This window comes from Schistocerca gregaria, unplaced genomic scaffold (assembly GCF_023897955.1).
Source record: "Schistocerca gregaria isolate iqSchGreg1 unplaced genomic scaffold, iqSchGreg1.2 ptg000579l, whole genome shotgun sequence".
In the NCBI taxonomy this organism is placed as follows: Eukaryota; Metazoa; Arthropoda; class Insecta; order Orthoptera; family Acrididae; genus Schistocerca; species Schistocerca gregaria.
In genome coordinates this window covers 42187-66297 of record NW_026061970.1, presented here as the reverse complement: position 1 = coordinate 66297, position 24111 = coordinate 42187, and the positions used below count along the sequence as shown (strand labels likewise).

At 39.5% G+C, this 24111-nt stretch overlaps 1 protein-coding gene across 2 annotated transcripts in view; it reads right to left on the bottom strand.

Annotated features, from left to right (window-relative positions):
* The window catches only part of LOC126315920 (clathrin interactor 1-like), a gene marked incomplete at its 5' end in the record, with an annotated part of 120291 nt that overhangs the window by 55767 nt on the left and 40413 nt on the right, over positions 1-24111 (bottom strand). Inside the window, 3 exon segments of one of the 2 annotated variants that reach the window (XM_049992707.1) lie at positions 6524-9621; positions 12490-12627; positions 22695-22852. In XM_049992707.1, coding sequence (XP_049848664.1) covers positions 6836-9621; positions 12490-12627; positions 22695-22852 — 3082 coding nt within the window. 2 annotated transcript variants of the gene reach the window in all.

Sequence of the window (24111 nt, the reverse complement as noted above, 5' to 3'; positions counted from 1 at the left end):
GTAGGTAGTTTTGACTCACACCTGCAGCTCCTTCAAGCAATGGAAATTGAGAGCCAAAGACCCTACTCACACCACACTATTTACTTGATTATAAGACTAATTCTTTTTTCAAATTAGTCAATCGAAATCTACGGTGTCATCTTATATTCAGATATAAAACTATTGCTGCTGAAGTTTGACATTTTTACATTGTTTAATAGATTGACATACAGGTAATCTTAACTTTCACATCTAACTTGAGCTATGAGATCACATGCAGATTTATTCTGAAGAATTCGGAAGGGTAGAAAGGCTAAACAAAACTCATGTTCAAACAGGTTCGAGAATTACTGATACGTCAAAGTGCTCAATGCAGCACTGACTTTGCTTGTTGAATCACACGACATTCGACTTGCGCAGCACTAACGCATGGGATGCACAATAAACTATGGGCTATCCATCACGACAATCTAATGCTCTGCTGAAAATCTGATAATTTTGTGAAACTCAAGACGACATAGAATTTAACATTACTATCTTACAAACACTTGTGTTTTTTGAATGGTTTTGCAATAAAAGTTCTCATACATGTATGTATTTTGTATACAAACATTTATGGCACACTATAAATAAAGTTAACATCAAATGGCGAATAAGGTGTCCTTTAAAAAACATTACATGATTCAGAACACAAGTCCATATTTTATTTGATTATGAGATACTGCAATGTTTTATCATGTGGGTTGCAAATAAGAAATTGGGTTGCTGTTCATGTATTAGAATACCAGTTAAAATATTACCACCTTTCAATCAGCCTTTGAACGAAATGGTGACATTTAAGAACTTCGAGAATATACACTGCCTGACAAAAAACATTTAATCCACAATTAAATGTTTAAAAAATGAAATAAATCATGTAATTGTTATCACTATAATAAATTACAGCACCAAGACTCGTTGTGGAGTCAGTACTAACAGAAGTCACTACACCGCGGGACAAGGGAAACTGAGATTTTCACTGAATCATGATTGGAACCTTTTATTTATATATTAGTTGGTGTTGTTACTTATGACCTGCAATCTAGTTACTCAAGAACAGCATTGTTGAAGGGCTAGAGAGGGAACAGTGATAATGGCATGACTCAGAACTAGGACGTGTGGGAAGAGAAGTAGTGAGGGCACAGCAAATTATGTCATGCTGCCAACCATGGAGAAACTGCAGTTTGCTTGAATCCATCTGAATTGACTTTAAAATTGAATGAACACACAACAGCAGGATACATTTCCACAGGAGAATGCAAAAGTCTAGATAGAGGCCAGTGGCGTACTTATGTGTTTCCTGCAACAATGTTATTGAGGCAGATGCTATGTTTGGAAGCAAGGAACGTTGTAACATTCTCACATCAGTATAGAAGCAAATTCCAATATGTATTCAGCAAAAAATAGTTGCATTCTAAGGTTCCACTGTAACCACAGTCTCCGGTACTGCAACAATCCACAAGAAACAATGAAATACTTGTGACAACAAAGATATAAATTTCATAACTCTGCTGTTACGATGGTGATGATGGTGATTAAAAATAGCAATAGCAGAAATGCCAGTATTAGTAAGCGTAAAATGTAGTGAAGATAAAAATTTTTGTATACCATTGCTTTTTACTTTATTTATTCTTGTATTGTCAAAATGTAGACAACCAATAAATGGATTAAGTTTAAAACAGGAGTACCTGGTAATGCTAACTTTTTTCACAGATACTCAAAAACAATAAAACAGTATGCAATTCTGGTATGTCAGAATATGTTGAAAATACTTTTTTCTCAAAGAGCCTCATTAACAAAAAGAGGAGAAGAAGAAGAAGAAGAAGAAGAAGAAGAAGAAAGAAAGAAAGTGGGTGTTTCATCTTTTTCACTGTCATCTTGAGCAAATACAGTATACTGGATTTACTAATTCCTAGAAGCACAAAATATTCCTGTCTTAGTCTTCATGTTTATTAAAATTAAAAACTTTCATTTTATTATATCTTGATCCTTACACATAGGAAGCCAAAGAAAGAAATGAAGGCCAATTCATAGCATTAACTCTTTCCAGAGTGACAATATTGCACCTACCACTGTTTTAATTGTGTCTGCATTGGACAAGTGTAAAAAATTTGTGATTGGTAAAGAAGTGCAAATAATTTATTTCACACTGCAATGTATTTTGACCTTGCTTTGGTCATCTTCAGGACTCACGGAATACGTAAGTTATTTCAAAAATACAAGTTACTCTGAAATCAAACTGAAAACAAATACTGGGCAACAATGACCTAAAGCAAGTAGCAATGTTCTGTTGGTACGGTGGCAGTAGTGGTAGAAGAGGGAGCAGAGGAAATACAGCTAAGAAAGTGATAGCCAGAGAAAGTTTGTTGTTGGACCACCAAAGAACCTATGTTCTGCAAATTGTAAAGAACGAGAGATGGCACATTGAGCTGTCCACAATAATAAAATTCCAGTGGACTTTATTGTCATTACTGCTCTTCATCCTGTTTCCATTGCCAGCAACTATGTAGGTAACATTCTACATACTTTAGATTACGAAGTTTTATTGTTTGATTGAGGAAATTGCATTTCTAGTAAGTAATTGTGTGCACATAATGCTCTTTGTGTATTATGTTTTGCTGTTGTGGTCTTCAGTCCAAAGACTGGCTTTATGCAGCTCACCACACTACTCTGTCCTGTGCAAGACTATTCATCTCTGAGTAACTACTGCAGCGTACATCCTTCTGGATCTGCTTACTGTGTTCATCTCTTGACCTCCCTCTACGACTTTCACCCCCCACACTTCCCTCCAGTACTAAATTGGTGATCCCTTGATGGCACAGAACGTGTCCTACCAATTGATCCATTCTTCTAGTAAAGTCATGCCACAAATTCCTCTTCTCCCCAATTATATACAGTACGTCCTCCTTAGTTATGTGATCTGCCCATCTAATCTTCGGCATTCTTCTGTAGCACATTTCGAAAGCTTCTATTCTCTTCTTGTCTAAACTGTTTATTGTCCTTGTTTCATATCCATACTTTGTTACACTCCATACAAATACTTTCAGAAAAAGACTTCCCGATACTTAAATCTATACTCAGTGTTAACAAATTTCTCTTCTTCAGGAACACTTTCCTTGCCATCACCCATCTACATTTTATATCCTCTCTATTTTGGCCCTCCGTAAGTTAATTTGCTACCCAAATAGCGAAACACATCTACTACTTTTAAGGTTCTGATTTCCTAATCTAATTCCCCTCAGCATCGCCTGATTTAACTTGACTAAATTTCATTATCCTCATTTTGCTTTTGTTGATGTTCATTTCATAGCTTTCTTTCAAGACACTGTTCATTCTGTTCAACTGTTCTTCCAAGTCCTTTGCTGTCTCTGACAGAATTACAATGTCAATGGCAAACATCAAGGTTTTTATTTCTTCTCCCTGGTTTTAATTTCTACCCCAAATTTTTCTTTGGTTTGATTTACTGTTTGTTGAATGTGCAGAATGAATAACACCGGGGATAGGCTAAAACCCTGTCTCACTCCCATCTCAACCATTGCTACCCTTCCGTGCCCCTCCACTCTTATAACTGCCGTCTGGTTTCTGTACAAATTATAAATAGCCTATCATTCCCTGTATTTTACCAGTGCCATCTTCAGAATCTGAAAGATTATTGCACTCAATATTGTCAAAAGCTTTCTCTAAGTCTACAAATGCTATGAACATATGTTTGCCTTTCCTTAAAGTGGCTTCTAACGTAAGTGCATCGCGTGTTCCTAAATTTCTACGGAAGCCAAACTGATCTTCCCCAATGTCTGCTTTTACCAGTTTCTCCATTCATCTGTAAGGAATTTGCATTAGTATTTTGCAACCACGAATTATTAAACAGATAGTTCGGTGATTTTCACACCTATCAGCACCTGCTTACTTTGGAAATGGAATTCTTCTTCTTCTTGAAGTCTGAGGGTATTTCGCCTGTCAGTACATTCTGCCCACCAGATGGAAGAGTTTGGTCATGGTTGGCTCTCCCAAGGCTGTCAGTAGTTCTAACGCAATGTCATGTACTCCCGGAGCCTTGTTTCCACTTAGGTCTTTCAGTGCTCTGTCCAATTCTTCACGAATTATCATATCTCCCATCTGATCTTCATTTACGTCCTTTTCCATTTCCATAATATTGCCCTCAAGTACATCTCCCTTGTATAGACGCTCTATATAGTCCTTCCATCTTTCGGCTTTCCCTTCTTTGCTTAGGACTGGTTTACCATCTGAGCTCTTGATACTCATACAGGTGGTTCTCTGTTCTCCAAAGGTCTCTTCAATCTTTCTATAAACGGCCTCTATCTTACCCGTAGTGATATATGCTTCTACAGCCCTTTACATTTGCCTTTAGCCATTTTGCACCTCTTGTTGATCTCCTTTGTGAGACGTTTGTATTCCTTTTCACCTGCTTCTGTTACTGCATTTTTATATTTTCTCTTTTCATCAATTAAATTAAGTATCTCTTCTGTTACCCAAGGATTTCTACTAGTCCTCGTCTTTTTACCTACTTGATCTATTGTTGCCTTCACTATTTCATCTATCAAAGCCACTCATTCTTCTTCTAATGTATTTCTTTACCCTGTTCTTGTCAATTATTCCCTAATGCTCTCTCAAACTCTCTACAACCTCTGGTTCTTTCAGTTTATCCAGGTGCCACCTCCCTGATTCATACCTTCTGCAATATAACAACAAATAATATTAACAAACTAGTCATTATATATTAAAAACAAAGATTCCAAGACTTACCAAGCGGGAAAGTGCCGGCAGACAGGCACAATGAACAAAACACACAAACACACACACAGAATTACTAGCTTTCGCAACCGATGGTTGCTTCTTCAGGAAGGAGAAAGAAAGATGAAAGGATGTGGGTTTTAAGGGAGAGGGTAAGGAGTCATTCCAATCCCGGGAGCGGAAAGACTTCCCTTAGGGGGGAAAAAGGACAGGTGTACACTCGCGTGTGCGCGCAGACACACACACACACACACACACACACACACACACACACACACATCCATCCGCACATACACAGACACAAGCAGACATAATATGCTGCTTGTGTGTGTGTGTGTGTGTGTGTGTGTGTGTGTGTGTGTGTGTGTGTGTGTGTGTGTGTGTGCGCGCGCGCGCGCGTGATTGTACACCTGTCCTTTTTTTCCCCCTAAGAGAAGTCTTTCCGCTCCCGGGATTGGAATGACCCCCTTACCCTCTCCCTTAAAACCCACATCCTTTCGTCTTTCCCTCTCCTTCCTGAAGAAGCAACCATCGGTTGCGAAAGCTAGTAATTCTGTGTGTGTGTGTGTGTGTGTGTGTGTGTGTTTTGTTCATTGTGCCTGTCTGCCGGCACTTTCCCGCTTGGTAAGTCTTGGAATCTTTGTTTTTAATATATATATAAACTAGTCATTTAGTAAAATTCTGTACGAAAAATCAAATATGTGAAATTAAAACAAAGTACATTTACATTCACCAAAACTATGAGAATTTATTTAGTAAGAAGTACTTAACAAGCAATTAATCTTTCAAAATCAAAAGATGTCTCAAGAAAGAAGATGAAGACTGAGAAAAAGGTCAGCACTCCAGTATTGGGTGTAAAATGACACTGGAAGCTGAGCAGGTGGAAGAGGGTGAAAGAAAAAACAAAAATGTGCAAGGAGCAGAATCCAAGGGTAAATCAGATTGTTGCACTTCCGTGGAAGGAGTGAGGAATCTAATCAAATCTTACTTTAAATACAGACAAAATATGATAAAGTGTAGAATAGGAAAGAGTTTTCATATAGTCAAAAAACTGACAATCTATACCATCTAACTACATTATTACTCATTTCTGTTAGTTGACCTATCTTTGATAATCACTATTGTTTTTCATTTTTTGTCATACTTTTGACAGCTGTAATTCACAGCACTAACTTCTTCCAGTTAACAATGTATTCTAGATACCTTCCTTTATTCTTCACTTGGTATTCACAGAGACAGATTTACACCTTTTTCAATCTTTTTTATGCACTTATGTGCTAATTGCGTCACTAGTCACAGAAGAAGGAGTTATTATTTACAAAAACCTCAATATAATCATTTTTCAGAAGAAATTTCCACCATTTGACTATCCACTGTTCACTTATTTTAGACAATCAAGGTTTTGTCAATGACATGTCCCAAACAAGTCACACATATTTCAAGACTGGTCTTGAAAATGGCTACAAAACTGAAATCGTGACTGTAAAATAAATGAACAGGTAACACCCAAAAAGCAGAACTTTCTTTTAGTAAGTTCTAAATGATTTGTAGTCTCCCAAGAAAGAAAGAGCAGTATTTCATGTAACTTCTTGCAAGTATTCATATCAATTTGGCAATGGTACATACATTCAATAAAGCAGTGATGTATCTTCTGTTTAATATAGGTAACTTCCATTTTAGCATCATTTTCTAATTTTAAATTATAGGAACAAAAAATAAACTGAAGTGTTTCTTCTCAAATAAGGAGACTTACTTACATAAAATATATTTTTATTTGACAATAATAGTGTACTTACAGCATTTCTAACAAATAAGACATCTCGTACAAAATTAAAATTGTTTTGATTTAAATGGCTTAATGCCTGCATAAAGAGGTATACACACAAAAGAAAAAACAAATGTATATACACAAGTTTAATAGCATGCATAAATGGCATATTTTCTCTAACATTTCAGTGCTCTGAGAAACTTCTGTGCTGCTAAACTCACTGCAGTGTTCTATTTCATCAGAACTGTATCAGTACTACAGTGCATTGATCTCCACGCAGTCAGGCCACTTTTGGTTTCAAATTTTGACAACAATAAGTAAGGAAACATCTGCTGCAAGCTTTCTACATCTAGAGTCTGGATCATTTTTGCCCATGTCATTCAACCAAATACAAGCTGTAGTTAAGGCACTCTCAAGTTCATCTATACCTTCAATGCTGCCAACACAGACTACAGAAGCACCAACACATCTCACAACAGCAAGACGCACGCGTGACTGAGGATGTTTGTGAAGACTGGACGCCAGTGCTAGAAGCTCCACACTTATACGAGGAGCAATTGGACAATTTGTAGTGCACAATGTAATTGATGCCAGACAATGCAATATATGTTCTAACATAATGCTATCACTATTTGAGGATGAGAGAATATTTGCTGCTTTGATATTATGAACTAGTGGAAAAAAGAATGACCCTGCTACAGCTGAAAATTCATTTTTCTGCTCAATAGGGTTACGTCTTCCTGATGCAAATATTCTAGTTTTTCCAGTGTGTTCTAATGCTTGTTTCACTAAGAGATTCACATTATCATTACCTAGCCTTCTTTTTATCTCTGAAAGAGTTGTTGCTGATCCTGTCAACACTTTGAGAATAAAAGTGAGCCTATCAAATGAATACCGACCCTGTTGTATGCCAAACTGATGACCGAGATACACCGCCAAAGGAGCTGGGTGAGCCACTACAGCAGCTACAGAGGCTGTGTATCTCAACTGATCAAAATCAGTCGTAGAATACTTGTCCTCCATATTGATTAAAATTTCAAGAAGATCTACTCCCAATGAAATGTCATCTCCAGGCAACTGCTTTTTTATGAGACTGTCTGCAACTTTCAGAGCTTCAGTATAACTCTCAATATCATCACCTTCTCTCAAAATATCTAACAGATCTCTCAAGTACTTGGGACGCTTTTTCACTGACTGTTTCAAATCATCAGGCATTTCATATGGAATCAGATCATCATCACTATCCAATACACTTTCTTCACTGTCACAAGCTGCATTATCAATTATTTCTTTTTTAAAACTCCTGTCCTGCTGAGGAAAGCCCTGCTTTTCCTTTGACACTATTTCTTCAGCAAAAAGTTCAGTTTTTCCTGCCACATTTTCCATTTCACATTCTACTGCAAGCTGACTTAACATACGATCACCCACACATTTACCAGGAAATGATTTGCATGTACATTCAGTGTTCACATTTGGTGAGTCTGTTTCACACTTATTTTTCATCGCAATAACTTGATTTTCTTCTTCCCAAAATTCTACACTCATCACAACATGCTGTAATTCATTAAGAATGTCGCCAGCAGACTTTCCCAAGCCAGAGTAATCAAACTGTAATTCATACTTTCTATCATCATTTCGTCCTTTTGCAAGGGTTTTAACAACAGTTTCAGCAATGAACATGCCAAGCACTCTAATAACTTCATCCGAAGACTCTAAACGAGCAGGAATACAGTGAATCATTTTCATTTCTATACCTGTTGCCTGCAGATCAATGGAGTCTAGATTTAGTATACACGCTAATAATACCTTGGTCATTGCTACCTGAGATTCAAGTGGCAACTGGAGTACATAAGCATGATCACCCCATGCATTTAGAACATCAATGGTTACAGTTTTAAGTAGAGATACATCTGACAGTTTTAAATATCCTGCAAGATTGATAGCCATTCTTTCACAATTTACATTAAAATATCCAGTTACCATTGGTGCTTTACATGCCAAAACGTATCTCCAATCGGCAGAAATGCAAACCACACGAGTCAGAATTCTGTGTACTGTTGCTGGTGACTGGCACTGTGTAAGTAACATTACTCCCCACAACTCACATGCCTGTCTACTTAAATGACTCATTAGTTGTCCTGAAACCAAAGAGAAAATAGTATCCTCACACCAGCTTTCTAAAATAGTAAGTAAAGAAAGCAGTGCGGGTGACTTTCTTTGATTATTGAAATGTACAAAAATTTTGGACAGTAAATCTGATAATCCTTCTATCCTGAAGGAAAGGCATCTATTTGCAACAGCATCCACTAGAAAATGCAGTGTATGAGCTACATGTACTACCAAAATCATGCAATAATTATCTGGATAAAAGCATTCCAATGTGTTGTCCTGTAGCTTATTAGCAACTCTACTTGGTAATGATATCAACAACTGAAGTGTTTCATCCCACATAAATATATCTTCTTTATCCAAAAGAGGATCTCTTCCATTTTTTATACCTACAGAAGTTGTATCCACTTTACAATAATCCAGTATTGCACTTCTCAGAGATGTACATTTAAGCAATTTCTCCAACAAAAAAACTATGTATTCACATTTCCTACTGGGTCCCTTCACATCCTGTAATTTACTGACAAGTACTGAAAGTGCACTATGGAACATTGACAGCGGTGCACCATCAATGCAAAATATTTTTGAACATGTATCACTAATGTCCTTGGCAGCACAACAATCTGATAGTACTAAATCTAAAAGTTTCTGCAACAGTGATTTATACCACACATTTCTGAATATGTAAAAGGACTGTGTTTCTGCATCAATGTCACAAAATTTCTGAGGTGTGTACTGTCCAGGGAAATGTTTCAGCAGTTCTTCAAAGTTATTTTTCAATGTCATCAATTCTTTTTCATTTCTGATTGGCAATGAATTCAGACCAAGTAGTACACGTTCAACCACTTCCATGAATGACAATGTTTCTGTCCTGTGTCGTTGCTTCATAGATGCCACTGCTTGATTTTTGACGTAATCTATCTGTTCCACTTCTTGTTCTGCAGATACTTGATGCTCAACACATGCAGGCATAGCTGGAATGTCAAAGTTCATTTGCTGTTCTACACAATACAATATACTTATTACTTCTTTATCACTACTTCAAGCAAAAATGATGCAGATGTTTCTCAGAAACAATGACACATTATGAAAATTTTTCACTTTACAAAACAGTAATAACAAAACACTTGAAAAAAGAAAGAAAGAGAGAGAGAGAGAGAGAGGGAGGAGGAGGAGGAGGAGGAGGAGAAGAAGTCCCTTATTGAATAACAACAACTCACTGTGCTATGTACTAAAGAACACAGACTAAGATGTGTGTGTGTGTGTGTGTGTGTGTGTGTGTGGTGTGTGTGTGTGTGTGTGTGTGCGCGTGTGCGCGCGGCGCGCTTTTGATCTTTACTGTGGATTACAACATAGTTCCTAAGATATGAAACATAAAATGTACTTCCATCTCCATCATATATGAAGAAAACTAATATCTGTTTCACCTCTTATCTTTACCATACGTGGTTACCCCTCATCCTAATGTATCACTCCCCCCCCCCCCCCCCTTTCTCCCCTCAAGGAAGCAACTGAGTTGTGAAAGCTGCAACAGTTTCTTGTTACGTCCTGTGGATCTATTAACAGTACCAAGGATTTCACATAAAAGCTAAGTACTGTCCAGCAATTCTGTCTCTTACTTGATAACAATGGAAAATCCAGGCTGGAAGGTAACAATATTGTGAATAGGAAAGCTGCTACTCACCATATGACGGAGATGCTGAGTCGCAGATAGGCACAACAAAGAGACTCACAAATATAGCTTTCAGCCAGTAAGGCCTCTGTCAGAATTAGATGGCACACAAACAAACAAAAACAAACACACACACACACACACACACACACACACACACACACACACACACACACACACACACAACTCTCATGCACATGACTGCAGTCTCGGGTGACTCAGTTGCCTGGGAGTGCAGTCACGTGTGAGTTAGTTGTGTTTGCACGAGAGTGTGTGTGTGTGTGTGTGTGTGTTTACCATCTAATTCTGATGAAGGCCTTACTGGCCAAAAGCTATATTTGTGACAGTCTTTTTGTTGTGCCTATCTGTGACTCAGCATCTCCACCATATGGTAAGTAGCACCTTTACTTTTTACAATATTCTTAATTTTTATAGTTCTCTCAAGTGAATTTGCCTTTGGTACAATAAACCAGTAACACTGATGCACTTTACAACCCAATTTTTACATCTATTAAATATCAATAAATGCTCTTTATGCCTACTTCTCTTTGATTCAGTATAAAATATCAGAAATATTCCAGATCCTGCATTACAACAGGTGCTCGTATGTAATTGTAGAAAAGTTACTAAGTAGTTCCAGATGAAGTAAGTGCCAAAGAATAATTCTATGTAACCCTGCTCAATTTATGCATTATTATAAGATTCAAGTTCAAGTAATTTAAATAAAAATGGTGTATTATTTTTCACTGAATTCATACTCTGGTAACAGCAGTAGGCATGACAAAACCACTACCCAACACTATTGTTGCACATGCTACACAGATCAATTATGACTGGGTAACAACCAGGGAACGTAAGTCCAAGAGTGGAACGAACTCGCCATTTTAACTGAATTACAGGAAGCAGAGGATCCGCACACACCTAGATATGCACATGGCAGTATACCCAGCAAGTGGCTAACTGAACATATGACAACTCTCAGGCACATGCACAAGGCTAGGTATACACAAGCATCACTGTCCTCCTTTGCTTACTGCCACTTGCTGGTAAATACCTCTGTCAATAGGTCTGCCCATATGACAATGTGTGCACACTCTATTGCAGGTTTCTGAACCACTACACTGTCTACCCATGCGAGACCATCTGCCCTCATCGGAACTTCCACTGGTGGGGATACTAAGTGTACGATATTATTTGCATCAAGAAAACACTACAGAAAAAGAATTCCATAAAGTATTGCTACTGCCTGTTTATAGGATTTGCTGTTAAAAATTTGTCACTGGGAAAGAATCACCAATAGCTGAAGAAAACTGTATATCTTAGAGTAGTCATTTTTAACATTTCCCGTAACTTTCTAAGACATCACTACATCTTCCAGAGAACTTTAAATGTGAACATTTTAGGTTAGGCTTTATCATGATTGTTATTGACATTAAATGAAACAAAAAGTTTACTGTTACTAGTCACTGTTTATTTATCTCCATGACACGTTTCAAAGATTTAAACATCCATCATCAGGTGATTTACATATGTTAGTATGGTGTGTGTGTGTGTGTGTGTGTGTGTGTGTGTGTGTGTGTGTGTGTGTGTGTGCGCGTGCGCCATTACAATTTTTTGGAGGAACATTTGGCACTGTCTACTGAGAGAGACTAAGGCAAAAAGCTAGACATCTTTGAAACACTACAAATGTACAAACACCACACAAAGCAGCCCACATGGGCGCACGCCCTCACACACACACACACACACACACACACACACACACACACACACACACACACACTTGTAACACTAACAATTACACATCCACCTGATTATGGAGGTTTAAACCTTTGAAATGCATTGTGGAGATAAATAAATAGTGACTGGTAACAGTGAACTTGTAGTTTTATCTAAAGTCTTCAAGTGAAACAAATCATACTTCCCCACTTAGTGTGTTCTGGTCTGAATGTTGTTTTTGTTTCCATACTGAAGCAAAACATGTACTATATTTTATAACATTTACAAATAAGTAACAAATTCCCCCCCCCCCCCCAAATAAATAAATAAATAAAACTGATCTTAAGCACACACAAACATATAGACAATACATCAAAACACATACAATAAATGGTCAGTACAAATCTGCACAAATAATGCTGTTTAACAATATAAAATTATGAAGTCTTACCAGAAACTGTTAGTCCAGTGTCCAAAGGATTGACAGAAGGTACACTATTCACTGTAGAAGCTCCTAAACTACTGCCAAAGGCAGGGGAGCTGAAGCCACCCAAATCTGTTAGGAGATCAGCATTGGATTGTTGAGCACCTGTAAATATGGTATAACATTTACCTATCAAGGCTAAATGCATGTGGCATGTGATCAAAGGAAAGCATGGGGGGGGAGTGGGAGGGAGAGAGGGAGAGAGCGAGAGAGGGAGAGAGGGAGAGAGGGAGAGAGGGAGAGAGGGAGAGAGGGAGAGAGGGAGAGAGGGAGAGAGGGAGAGAGGGAGAGAGGGAGAGAGGGAGAGAGGGAGAGAGGGAGAGAGGGAGAGAGGGAGAGAGGGAGAGAGGGAGAGAGGGAGAGAGGGAGAGAGGGAGAGAGGGAGAGAGGGAGAGAGGGAGAGAGGGAGAGAGGGAGAGAGGGAGAGAGGGAGAGAGGGAGAGAGGGAGAGAGGGAGAGAGGGAGAGAGGGAGAGAGGGAGAGAGGGAGAGAGGGAGAGAGGGAGAGAGGGAGAGAGGGAGAGGGAGAGAGGGAGAGAGGGAGAGAGCTCAACTAAATGTGCACTATTTAATGTGCAGTTTTTATGCAAATAACAATAAATCTTCACCATTCTTCAGTGTCTTTTTTACATGATGCCCTCTTATTAACTGCATGTTGCAATGCCTGTCATTCTTCATTCCAGGTGAGTGCAAGCATCCACCTCTGCCTGTGATTGTCAATGTTAAAAGATTTTCAGTTAGAACAATATTTTTTTAATAGGCCATCATAGTCACTGTTCCCATGCCAGGGGAAAGGAAAGATGCAAACAAGTCTTTCTAACTTATCTACGAATGGCTATCAAAGTACTGTATATGTTATGTTATGTTATGGAAAACAGAATTTCTGTTATGATAACAATGGCCATGCTTGTTCCAAGATTTCAATTATCAAGATATGTAAACAGAAAGAGATCATCCGCAATCTACATCTATACTCTGCAAACCAATGAAGTGGATGACAGAGTATACTTCCCATTGTACCATTTATTAGGGCTTCTTCCCTTTCCATTTGCATATGGAGCTAGAAAGAATGACTATTTAAATGATACATTGTGTCTCTATTCCAGATCCTGCACTTATGACTGGTTCTTGAATTTTTTTAAGTATGCTTTCAGAGCATAGTTTGTGTGTGTTTTAGAAGAGTCTGCCAGTTGAGATTTTTCGGCATTTCCATTACTTTCTCGTGGATCAAACATAACTGTGTCACTATTCATGCTTCACTTCTTTGAATAAATTCCGTATGGCCTGTTACAATTATCTGGTATGGATATTGCACACATGAGCAATATATTATGATGGGTGGCACAAATGTTTAACAAGTAATTTCCTATGTAGACTAACTGCCTTTTGATGCTACAAACTAAACAGTCTGCCATCTGCTTCATCTGTGACTGAGTCTATGCAATTATTCCATTATGTATCACCACAAATTGTTAAATACAGCCATTTGTACAAATTGAGCAAATACAATTATGACGCAAAGATTGTAGTCATGGGTGCTACTTTTATGTTTTTGTGAAGTGCACAATTTTACTTTTCTGCACATTTAAAGCTATTTGCCAGTCATTACACCACTTTGAAATCCTATCAAGCTCTGACTGAACATTAGTGCAACTTTTTATTTTTTTTACTTTTTTTTCCCCAGGCACTAGTTCACTTCAGACAACTGAATCATCAGCAAAAAGTCTGAGGTTACTATTGTCTGCCAGATCACTAATATGCAACATGAACAGCAAAGATCCCACACGTCCCTGGGACACACCAGAAGTTACTTCTCCATCTGTTGGTGACTCTCCATTCAAGATAACATTCTGTGTCCTCCATAGCAATAAGTGCTCAATTCAGTCACAAATTTTGCCTGATAAGATTGTACTTTTTTCAAATAAAACCTTTGTATGCAACAAAGTCATATTTATATCAATGTTTTTTCAGAAGTCATGGAATGCTGAATCCACCTGACAGTGAAATCTCGAGGAAAATGGGATTTTCATGTTTTCAGAATCTGTAACACACCTGAAATCACTCTTACTTCGGAAGACTTCTCTCCATTGAGAATGACATGCTGTGTTCTGTTATCTAGGAACTCTTCAATCCTATCACACAATTGATATGCTCTTACTTTGTTCATTAAACAACTGTGGGGAACTGTATCAAATGCCTTGCAGAAGTAAAGAAACACAGCATCTACCTGTGAAACCGTGTCTATGGCCCTCTGAGGCTCGTGGACGAATAGCGCGAGCTGAGTTTCAGACAATCATCTTTTCAAGACCCCTGCTGATTCCTACAGAGTAGATTTCTAGGCTCCAGAAAAGTCATTATACTCGAACATAATACCTGTTCCAAAATTCTACAACTGATCGAGGTTAGAGATATAGGTCTATAGTTCTGCACATCTGTTCGACATCCCTTCTTGAAAACAGGGATGACCTGTAACCTTTTCCACTCTTTTGGAATGCTACACTCTTCTAGAGAACTACGGTACACCGCCTTAAGAAGGGGGGCTAGTTCCTTCACGTATTCTGTGTAAAATTGAAGTGGTATCCCATCATGTCCAGTGGCCTTTCCTCTTTTGAGCAATTTTAATTGTTTTTCTATCCCTCTGTCATCTTTTCAATATCTAACAGTTAATCATCTGTGCAACGATCTAGAGAAGGAACTACAGTGCAGTCTTCCACTGTGAAACAGCTTTGGAAAAAAGACATTTAGTATTTCGGCCCTTAGTTTGTCACCCTCTGTTTCAGTACCATTTTGGTCACAAAGTATCTGGACATTTTGTTTTGATACACCTATCGCTTTGACATAAGATCAAAATTTCTTAGGATTTTCTGCCAAGTCAGTACATAGAACTTTACTTTCGAATTCGTTGAACGCCTCTCGCTTAGCCCTCCTCACACTACATTTTGCTTCCTGTAATTTTTGTTTGTCTGTAAGGCTTTGGCTATGTTTATGTTTGCTGTGAAGTTCCCTTTGCTTCCGTAGCAGTTTTCTAACTCAGTTGTTGTACCATGGTGGCTCCTTTCCATCTCTTACGAGCTTGCTTGGCACATACTTATCTAATGCATATTGTACAATGGTTTTGAAATTTGTCCACTGATCCTCAACACTATCTGCACTTGAGATAAAAATTTTGTGTTGAGCTGTCAAGTACTCTGAAACCTGCTTTTTGTCACTTTTGCTAAACAGAAAAATCTTCCCACCTTTTTTATTATTTCTATTTATGGCTGATTTCACCAATGCTGTAACCGATTTATGATTGCTGATTCCCTGTTCTGCGTTAACTGTTTCAAATAGTTTGGGTCTATTTGTCACCAGAAGGTCTAATATGTTATCACCACAAGTCTGTTCTCTGTTTAACTGCTCAAGGTAGTTTTCAGTAGTTATCCCTGTCATCCATTATAAATGTGAGTCTCCCAGTCTATATCTCGTAAATTAAAATCACCCCCAAAACTATAACATGGTCAGAAAATCTACTTGAAATATTTTCCAAATTTTCCTTCAGGTGTTCTGCCACGACAGCTGCTGAGCCAGCGGGCCAATAGAGACATCCAATTACCATGTTTGAGCCTGCGCTTGTCCCAGTCCCATGGCACTCCTGCAAAACATGGTGAAGGCCATTCTTTGCCATGTATCTAGAAATTGTGTGTGTCAAAACAACTTTCCTTGAGGTCCGTTTTGGCACTGCGGTGGAGGAAAAAGTGTAACAATGTCAAATTTTGACTGTAAGGTGGATGGGGTACCATAGAGATGCCTTTTCTGGTCAAAATTTCTATCACAGTCTGTTTCAGCTAGCATTAATCCAATGAACGTTCCACTATTAAACAAATTATTTACTCTTATTTTGAATGTGATCATTAGATGGCTCAAGACCAGCCCATAGCACCTTTTTCAACAGAATCAGCATACAGCATGTCTTTGTAATAGAATGATATGACAATTACCTTATTCGCTGCCTTCAGTATACATACTTTATGGGGGTGGTTGACCATCAGCAGTGACGGTATTTTGCCACAGTGCATCATTAGACATATGCAAATGTTCCTTTGAAAGTGTGTGAGGACTTCTACCAGTTTCTATTTGCAAAGTGCAAACAAGTTGCATGCTAGTGAGATGTAGCTCACGGAGATTGGTAGGTGCCTCAGTATGGACTGTTGTTAAGCCCGTAACAGGCACACCTTCTCCTCCAAATAGAAAAATCACTAAAATCTATATTCAATTTATCACATGTCACAGAGGCATTTTTGTTCAGGTGAACACACAAAGCTGATCACAAAACTCAGATATTTTGAAGATTCAGATGTTTCAAAAATGCACTGATATTTTCATTCACTGCTGCAACTCAACAGAGTGAAAGAATGAGACACTGTGCGGAAAATGAAAAGTATTTAGCATCCACCGTAGAGCTCAAACATGCATACTCAAATTGTAGTGTTTTCTCTTTAATTGACTGATTACACATTATTTTAGTCTTATTAGAATTGTATTTCCACCCCTCGTCCACAAAATAGATACATTTCTTTCGTCCTGGAGTTTGAGTAATATGTACCTTCTTTCTCACTTTCCCCAGTCCATCCTTTTCTCCTCCCTGAGGAAGAAAATAATAACTCAAAAAAATAGAATAGTGCCATGTACTTTTATATGTGTCTATCAGCACTATTATCTCACATCCCGAACAAAAGTAATGGCCAGCAATTGTCTTTCACACTTTTCTAATTTCCTTAAGTGAATCTTACTTTTGATATGAAGATTACTTTCATTCACTTCCACGCACACAACTATTACCCAAATAACATAGGTATTGCACATACTGACCATTTACTAAAACAAGTGTACTCCTCATAATTTCTTTATGCTACATAGGCGGCAGACAAAACGTGTTCGCCACACAACATTTTCTCAGAGAGTGATTTTGGTGATGGCAGTACATTTATAATGTATTACAGGCATAATATTATGGAAAGTGCCTATCTTCACACTGCAGAAAGTAGTTAATATTGTGTGTAGGGTATCGCCACACACTTCACTTCATGCTGTGTTCTATTCAAACAACTGTATATAAGAACAACAACATCTGAGTACATACAGCCCCTGATAGTCTTTATTATGAAGGAAAGATAATCTGCAGTCTCTACTCTTAGTCAAAGCATCTGGCACTTGTTCAAAGACAGTCAAGTACATTCATGCTAAAATATTCAATTCACTATCTAATAATAGCAGAGGAACAATAAGCTTTGTTTAAAAAAGATACCTGTTTGACACTCCATACTACTTCATGAAAAATCCTTTCAATCATAAATAAAAGCCTTTTATGTGAAGTTTTCATTTTGTACGAAGAACTGGAATTTCCTATCAATCATTTCCTTATTAAATAATATCTAAGTTGTAACTATACTACTTGTATGTGTAATCCTCTGTGGCAATATGAGTTTTACTCTAAAGTGGTAAAGAAAAAATAATCTTTAATGTGCAACTCAATGTGTACAAGGCATGATCAGAAAGTAAGTGTATTGTGACCATAACAAGTTGTGATTTTTTTAGGATTGACAACACTGGGGGTAGTAGGGGATCCCCTGACCAGAGCAAGTATCACAGGAACATGGCATTACATAAACTCATGCTGTACTGTCCAGTTTCGTGGAAGATGTTCATAAGAAATCCTGTCAAGTGTGAGCCACATCCTGTGACCCAATTCCTACTTGCACAAGGAATAACATCTACTGAAGTTTTTTTTGAAGGTTTACACTCAAGTTTTATGTACACAATGAGTGTGTTTATGAGGGATCAAAGATTGCACTCACTGCGGATGAATTTTTTGCAATGTTTCCATAACTCTTCAGAGCTTCCTTGTAGAAAACACCCACAGAAACACTGGAATATCAGAAACGGCACAAGATGGGTCCCAAAACAGCTTACAGGGCAGCCCAAGAAAAATGTAGTCAGTTGTGCCCACGAGTTTCGTCTCCAACTTGAATTGGAAGGTGAGGATTTTCTGAGCTCTATTGCGACTGGTGATGAAACCTGACTGTCTCATTACATGCCTGAGGGGGAAAAAAAAGTCACCACAGTGACACCACACCAATTCTCCATCTGCCAAACAATTCAAAATACCAATTTTAGGTAGTCATGGCCTCAGTGTTTTAGAACCAAAATGGTATCATTTTGGTTTAATTTCTGTCTCGAGAAGACGAGAGGGGCGTGCCTGCTACACAACACCCATATTCAAACAGCCTTAGCCACCAAGCTGCTCTTGGACTCATTTGGTTGGGATGTTTTGAACCACCCCTTGTTTTCCCCTGACTTTTCACTATTCTGAAGGCATACAAGAGTAGAATTAAGTTTCCAACTGATGAGTAGGCACAGAAAGAGATTATAAAGTGGGGGAAATAGGCTGAGGGAGAGTTCTTTGAGGAGAGCATAAAGGAACTTGTGTCCCAGGTAACTGCATGTGCTGAATGGGATAGTGATTAAGTGACAAACAGTCAACTAGTATATCAAAAATATACAGCAACTTTTTTTTAAGTACATCATGGCAAAAATGAATACAAAAATCAAATACTCTTACTTTCTGAACATGGTTCATATTACTTAATGTAGTGTTATTGTTGCACTATTACTATCTTGTGTGACTTTTCATCTTGAGAGTATCAAAGCCAATGCTGAACCCTGCCTGATGATGTTCACTCCCCCATCCAAACCGTGCTCCACCCCCACTGCTCCCCCCCCCCCAACCAAAAAAAAAAAAAAAAAAAAAAAAAAAAAAAAAAAAAAAAAATAAAAAAATTACCCCCTATTAACAATCCAAAATTTCTGAAACTCAAGCTTGCATCATCATTCCCCAAAGCCATCAACATGAAAGCTAAACACAACATTTGCTGAAAGAACTGCAATCCACCACCTGAAAACTGATCCCCGCCTTATAAACTTACCTGCTGACAAAGGCTCCACCACTGTGGTTTTTATTCGCAGGGATTGCCTGGACAGACACTGCCAGCTGCCAGATTCTTCCACTTACAAACCCCGCCAAGTAAACCCAAGGAAGGAATCCAATAAGATTCTCTGTTCAAATCCTTACGCCCAACCCAAAACCTACCTAACCCCCCCCCCCCCTCTCATTCTTTCTTTTTTTCTTTCACATACCCCCATCCCCACCCCCGCCACTCAGGGCTCCCTAACTACCCAAGAGTCCCATTGTGACCAGTTATGGTGCCCCCACTGAGAGACACTCTGCTCTTGTGCTCCAACACCTACTGTCTATTTACCCACAACCTACCATCCCATATGAAGAAACCAACCATCCCCTCCATTGACTCTCCACTATTCCTGTTCCTTTAGCAACTTGTACCCTGCTCATCACTACTGATGTCAGACTCTCCACTGTTCCTGTTCCTTTAGCACCTGCTGCCCTGCTCATCACTACTGATGTCAGCTCCCTTTATACTGACATCGCCAACACCCATCTTCATAGTTGCCATGACCAACTGTATCCTCACCCATAATTACTTCTCCTTTGAAAGCGTTGCTTACAAACAAACATTCGCTGCAGCAATGCACGTCCACATGGCACCGTTCTATGCCAATCTATTCATGAGCCATCTAGAGGAATCCTTCTTAAACACCTGGACTCCCAAACCCATCATACCTGGTTCAGATTCATTGACAATATCTTCATGATCTGTACCAAGGGTAAGGATATCCTATCCACATTCCTCCAGAACCTCAACAAGGTGCTGACATTCACTTCACCTGGTACTACTCACTCCAACAAGCAACCTTCCCTGATGCTGATAACCACAGAGATGGATACATCACAACCCGTCCATATCAAATATCCCAACAACCCGCAATGTCTCCACTTTGACACCTGCCACCAGTTACCTACAAGTCTCTCCCCAACAGCCTAGCCACCTGTGGCCATCACATGTACGACTGGTACCAGAGCAACCAGTAAAGTATAAAATCTTAGTATGTGAAGGACAGTTTTTTCTTAGATGTTCTAACAAATTGTTCCGCATCATTGATTGGTATACAAACAAAAGGTACAGAGCTTTGTGCTAGCTGTCAAAATGAACATCCAATTTCAAGCTTGTAGGAAAAACCATGGACATGGACATGAACAAACAAACACACACACACACACACACACACACACACACACACACACACACACACACACACACACACAGAGAGAGAGAGAGAGAGAGAGAGAGAGAGAGAGAGAGAGAGAGAGAGAGAGAGAGAGAGCGAGAGAGAGATATGCACATGCTCTTTCCCTACATTGTGCTGAGTTAACTGCCAGTTCTTTCCTGGACCACAGTGAATGTACTTTGATGAGGTGAGGGTGTATGGTGAGATGATGGTTAGAGGCACGGACGGTAGGGAGGACGTCAGGGACAAGCATAGGAGAGTGCGCAGCCATGTGTGGGCTTGCTAGGGGTGCAGGTAGGGGGCATGTGGCAGATGGCTGGACATGTCATTTCATAGTCTATGGCATGATATAGTGGCACACAACTAGTTGACATGAATTGGATGGGGGTACTAAGATATGGGATGGGATGGTGCGTGAACAACACACACACACACACACACACACACACACACACACACAGTATTGGGAGGGGATGGGGGGACGGCGAGTTACCTTAGATTTAGGCCAGGGAGGTTATGGGAGTATAGGATTTGCTGGAAGAATAGCTCCCATATGCGCAGCTCCGAAAAGTTGGTGGTTGGGGGAAGGATCCAGCTATCATGGATTGTGAGGCAACCATTGAAATCTCTTATGTTATGTTCTGCTGCATGTTATGCCACTGGATTGTCCACCTAGTTTTTGGCATCACTGCAGATGCGTCTGCCCCAGGTGGCCAGACTATATGGTAGGGACTTTTTTGGCGTGGAAGGGATGGCAGCTGCCAAAGTGTGGGTACTGTTGGTGATTGGTGGGTTTGACTAATACACAAGCTGCTCTCCTGTGCCATATCCCCATACACCCCTGATCTTCACATCCATCCCAAGAACCAACCACAAAGAAGCACCCCCTTGCCACCCAATACCAGATTGGACTGGAACTACTGAACCACATCCTTGATCAGGGCTTTCGCTATCTATCATCATGTCCTGAAATGAAGCACATCCCACCCAAGATACTTCCATCCCCTCCCAAAGTGGTGTTCCACCACCCACCCAACCTCTGAAACATCCTAGTCCATCCCTATGACACTCCCACTCCCAATCACCAACCACAGGGATCATACACTTGTGGAAGACCCAGACACAAGACCTGCCCAATCCACCCACCCAACACCATTTACTCCAGTCCTGTCACAGGCTTATCCTACTCCATCAGAGGCTGGACCACCTGTCAAAGCAGCCACATTATATACCAGCTCTGTTGCAACTGCTGCACAGCATTTGTCATTGGTATGATGACCAACCAGCGGTAAACTAAATTGAATGGCCACTGCCAAACTGCTGCTAAAAACAAGGTGGACCACCTAGTGGCACAACATGCAGCAGAGCACAATATGAGATATTTCAATGGCTGCTTCACAATCCATGATATCTGGGTCCTCCTCACCATCAGCAGCTTTTCTGAGCTGCACAAATGGGAACTATTCTTACAGCAAATACTTTGCTCCCATAACCTCCCTGGCCTAAACCGAAGGTAACTCGCTATCTCTCCACTCCTTTCCAATACTGTGTGTGTGTGTGTGTGTGTGTGTGTGTGTGTGTGTGTGTGTGTGTGTGTGTGTGTGTGTGTGTACGTACTTTTTGTTTGTTTACCAATCAATGATGCAGCACTTCCGCCTTTTGGCGAGTTGTAATCTTTATTCTTAATTCTCAACCAGAACCTTCTGTATATTATCAAAGAAATCGTTCAAGATTTTGCCCATTCCTATTGAAATTCTAAAGGACTTAGGCTGTAGCACTATTTTATTTCTAGTTCCCAAAAGAATAAAGACAGCGTGTACATTCATAGCCTTCTAAATAAATATCAGAATGTTGTGTGAAGATGTCACTGCCCTCACAATCTCACGTTATGTTCATATGTGGACAACTGGTGCCCTTCTCAGCCTTTTCATCCTACCACTACACACTAGAGCTGGAGTTAAATATTTTTAACAAGTAAAAGCAACAACTTACCCATAATCACCGCAGCGTTGTTTGTTATGGGAGACACTGCAGATTTATTTGAGAGTGATAGTTGTATCTGAGCACTTTGCTGCAACACAGGCTGAGGCTGACTGCTAGGAGTACCAGTAAATGCACTAGCAAAATCTGCAAAATCATCCTGATTATCCCTGAAACAGATGTGCCTAACTATAGAAAACAAACTTTCATTACACAGTTTATTGGGGTTGTTCATTAGTGAACACACACACACACACACACACACACACACACACACACACACACACACACACACACACACACACAGAGAGAGAGAGAGAGAGAGAGAGAGAGAGAGAGAGAGAGAGAGAGAGAGATTGTGATGCACAGAAACAGGGTAATGTGTAACTTGCAAAAGGAATATGTGGCATGTACCATTTTACTGCACATGGGCTCAGTTCTGAAACAATATTTGACTGTTGAGGAGTGTTCAGGCAATTAGAACTTGACAATATTTCTGAAGGTAAAGGTGTCCAAATTGCTTCATTGTGAAACAGACACCTATGGAAATAGCTCTTCAACTTCAATTGTTATTTAACAATACAACACTAGTACACATTTGTACATGCTTTTTATACAGAGTTTCAGAAAAATAGATGTGAGATATTGCTACAAGGCCTAAAAGTTCTTCAAACTACAGCCCTTCATCACTGACACACTTTTGCCAACAGCTTTTCCCATTATTCGAAGTCTCCCTTGTAGGCAGATTCCAGAAGGTCCTTAAGGGTATGAGTTTGAGGGCACTTAAGAGTACCATTTGAGAGAGGATTTCGCTTTTGGGAATAGGATATACTCTGCTGGTACTACGTTGGAACTGCAAGGAGTTTGGGAAATTGTCACAATGCCATTTACCTTCAGACAATCTGTGACCTTGGAGTAGGTGTGACTGGGTGCATTGTCGTGATGCAATTCACAGTTCCCAACGATGTCTGTTTTCACCCAGCTGACCCTTCTCTTCAGTCCTCTTAGCAATTGTGTGTAAAAAGCACCATTCATTGTCTGCCCCTCAGGTACAGAATCGTAGTGGCCCAGCCCCATTAATGTTGAAGTAAATGAATCGCTTTCACTCTGCACTTGCTCATTCAAGCCGTTTTAGACAACAGGATGATGCAGTATGCTGCGTGCAAAACTCGTCACTTTGTTTTCAGATCATATTCGAAAATCCAAGTTTTGTCTCCCATGATTATGCTGTCGGAAAGGCTGGAGTCTTGACCGATCCATCATCATTCTTCCGGCAGACAAGGGTTCCACGACCGTGGTACTTGACTGTTGGGAGTATGTGGCTGAGGGACTGCGTCAGCTTTCAGACAACACCACATACAAAGTTTGCCAAGGTAATCCCATTCCTGATGTCCAGGCGGAGCTTCAAGGAATCCTCAGAACCTTAGGC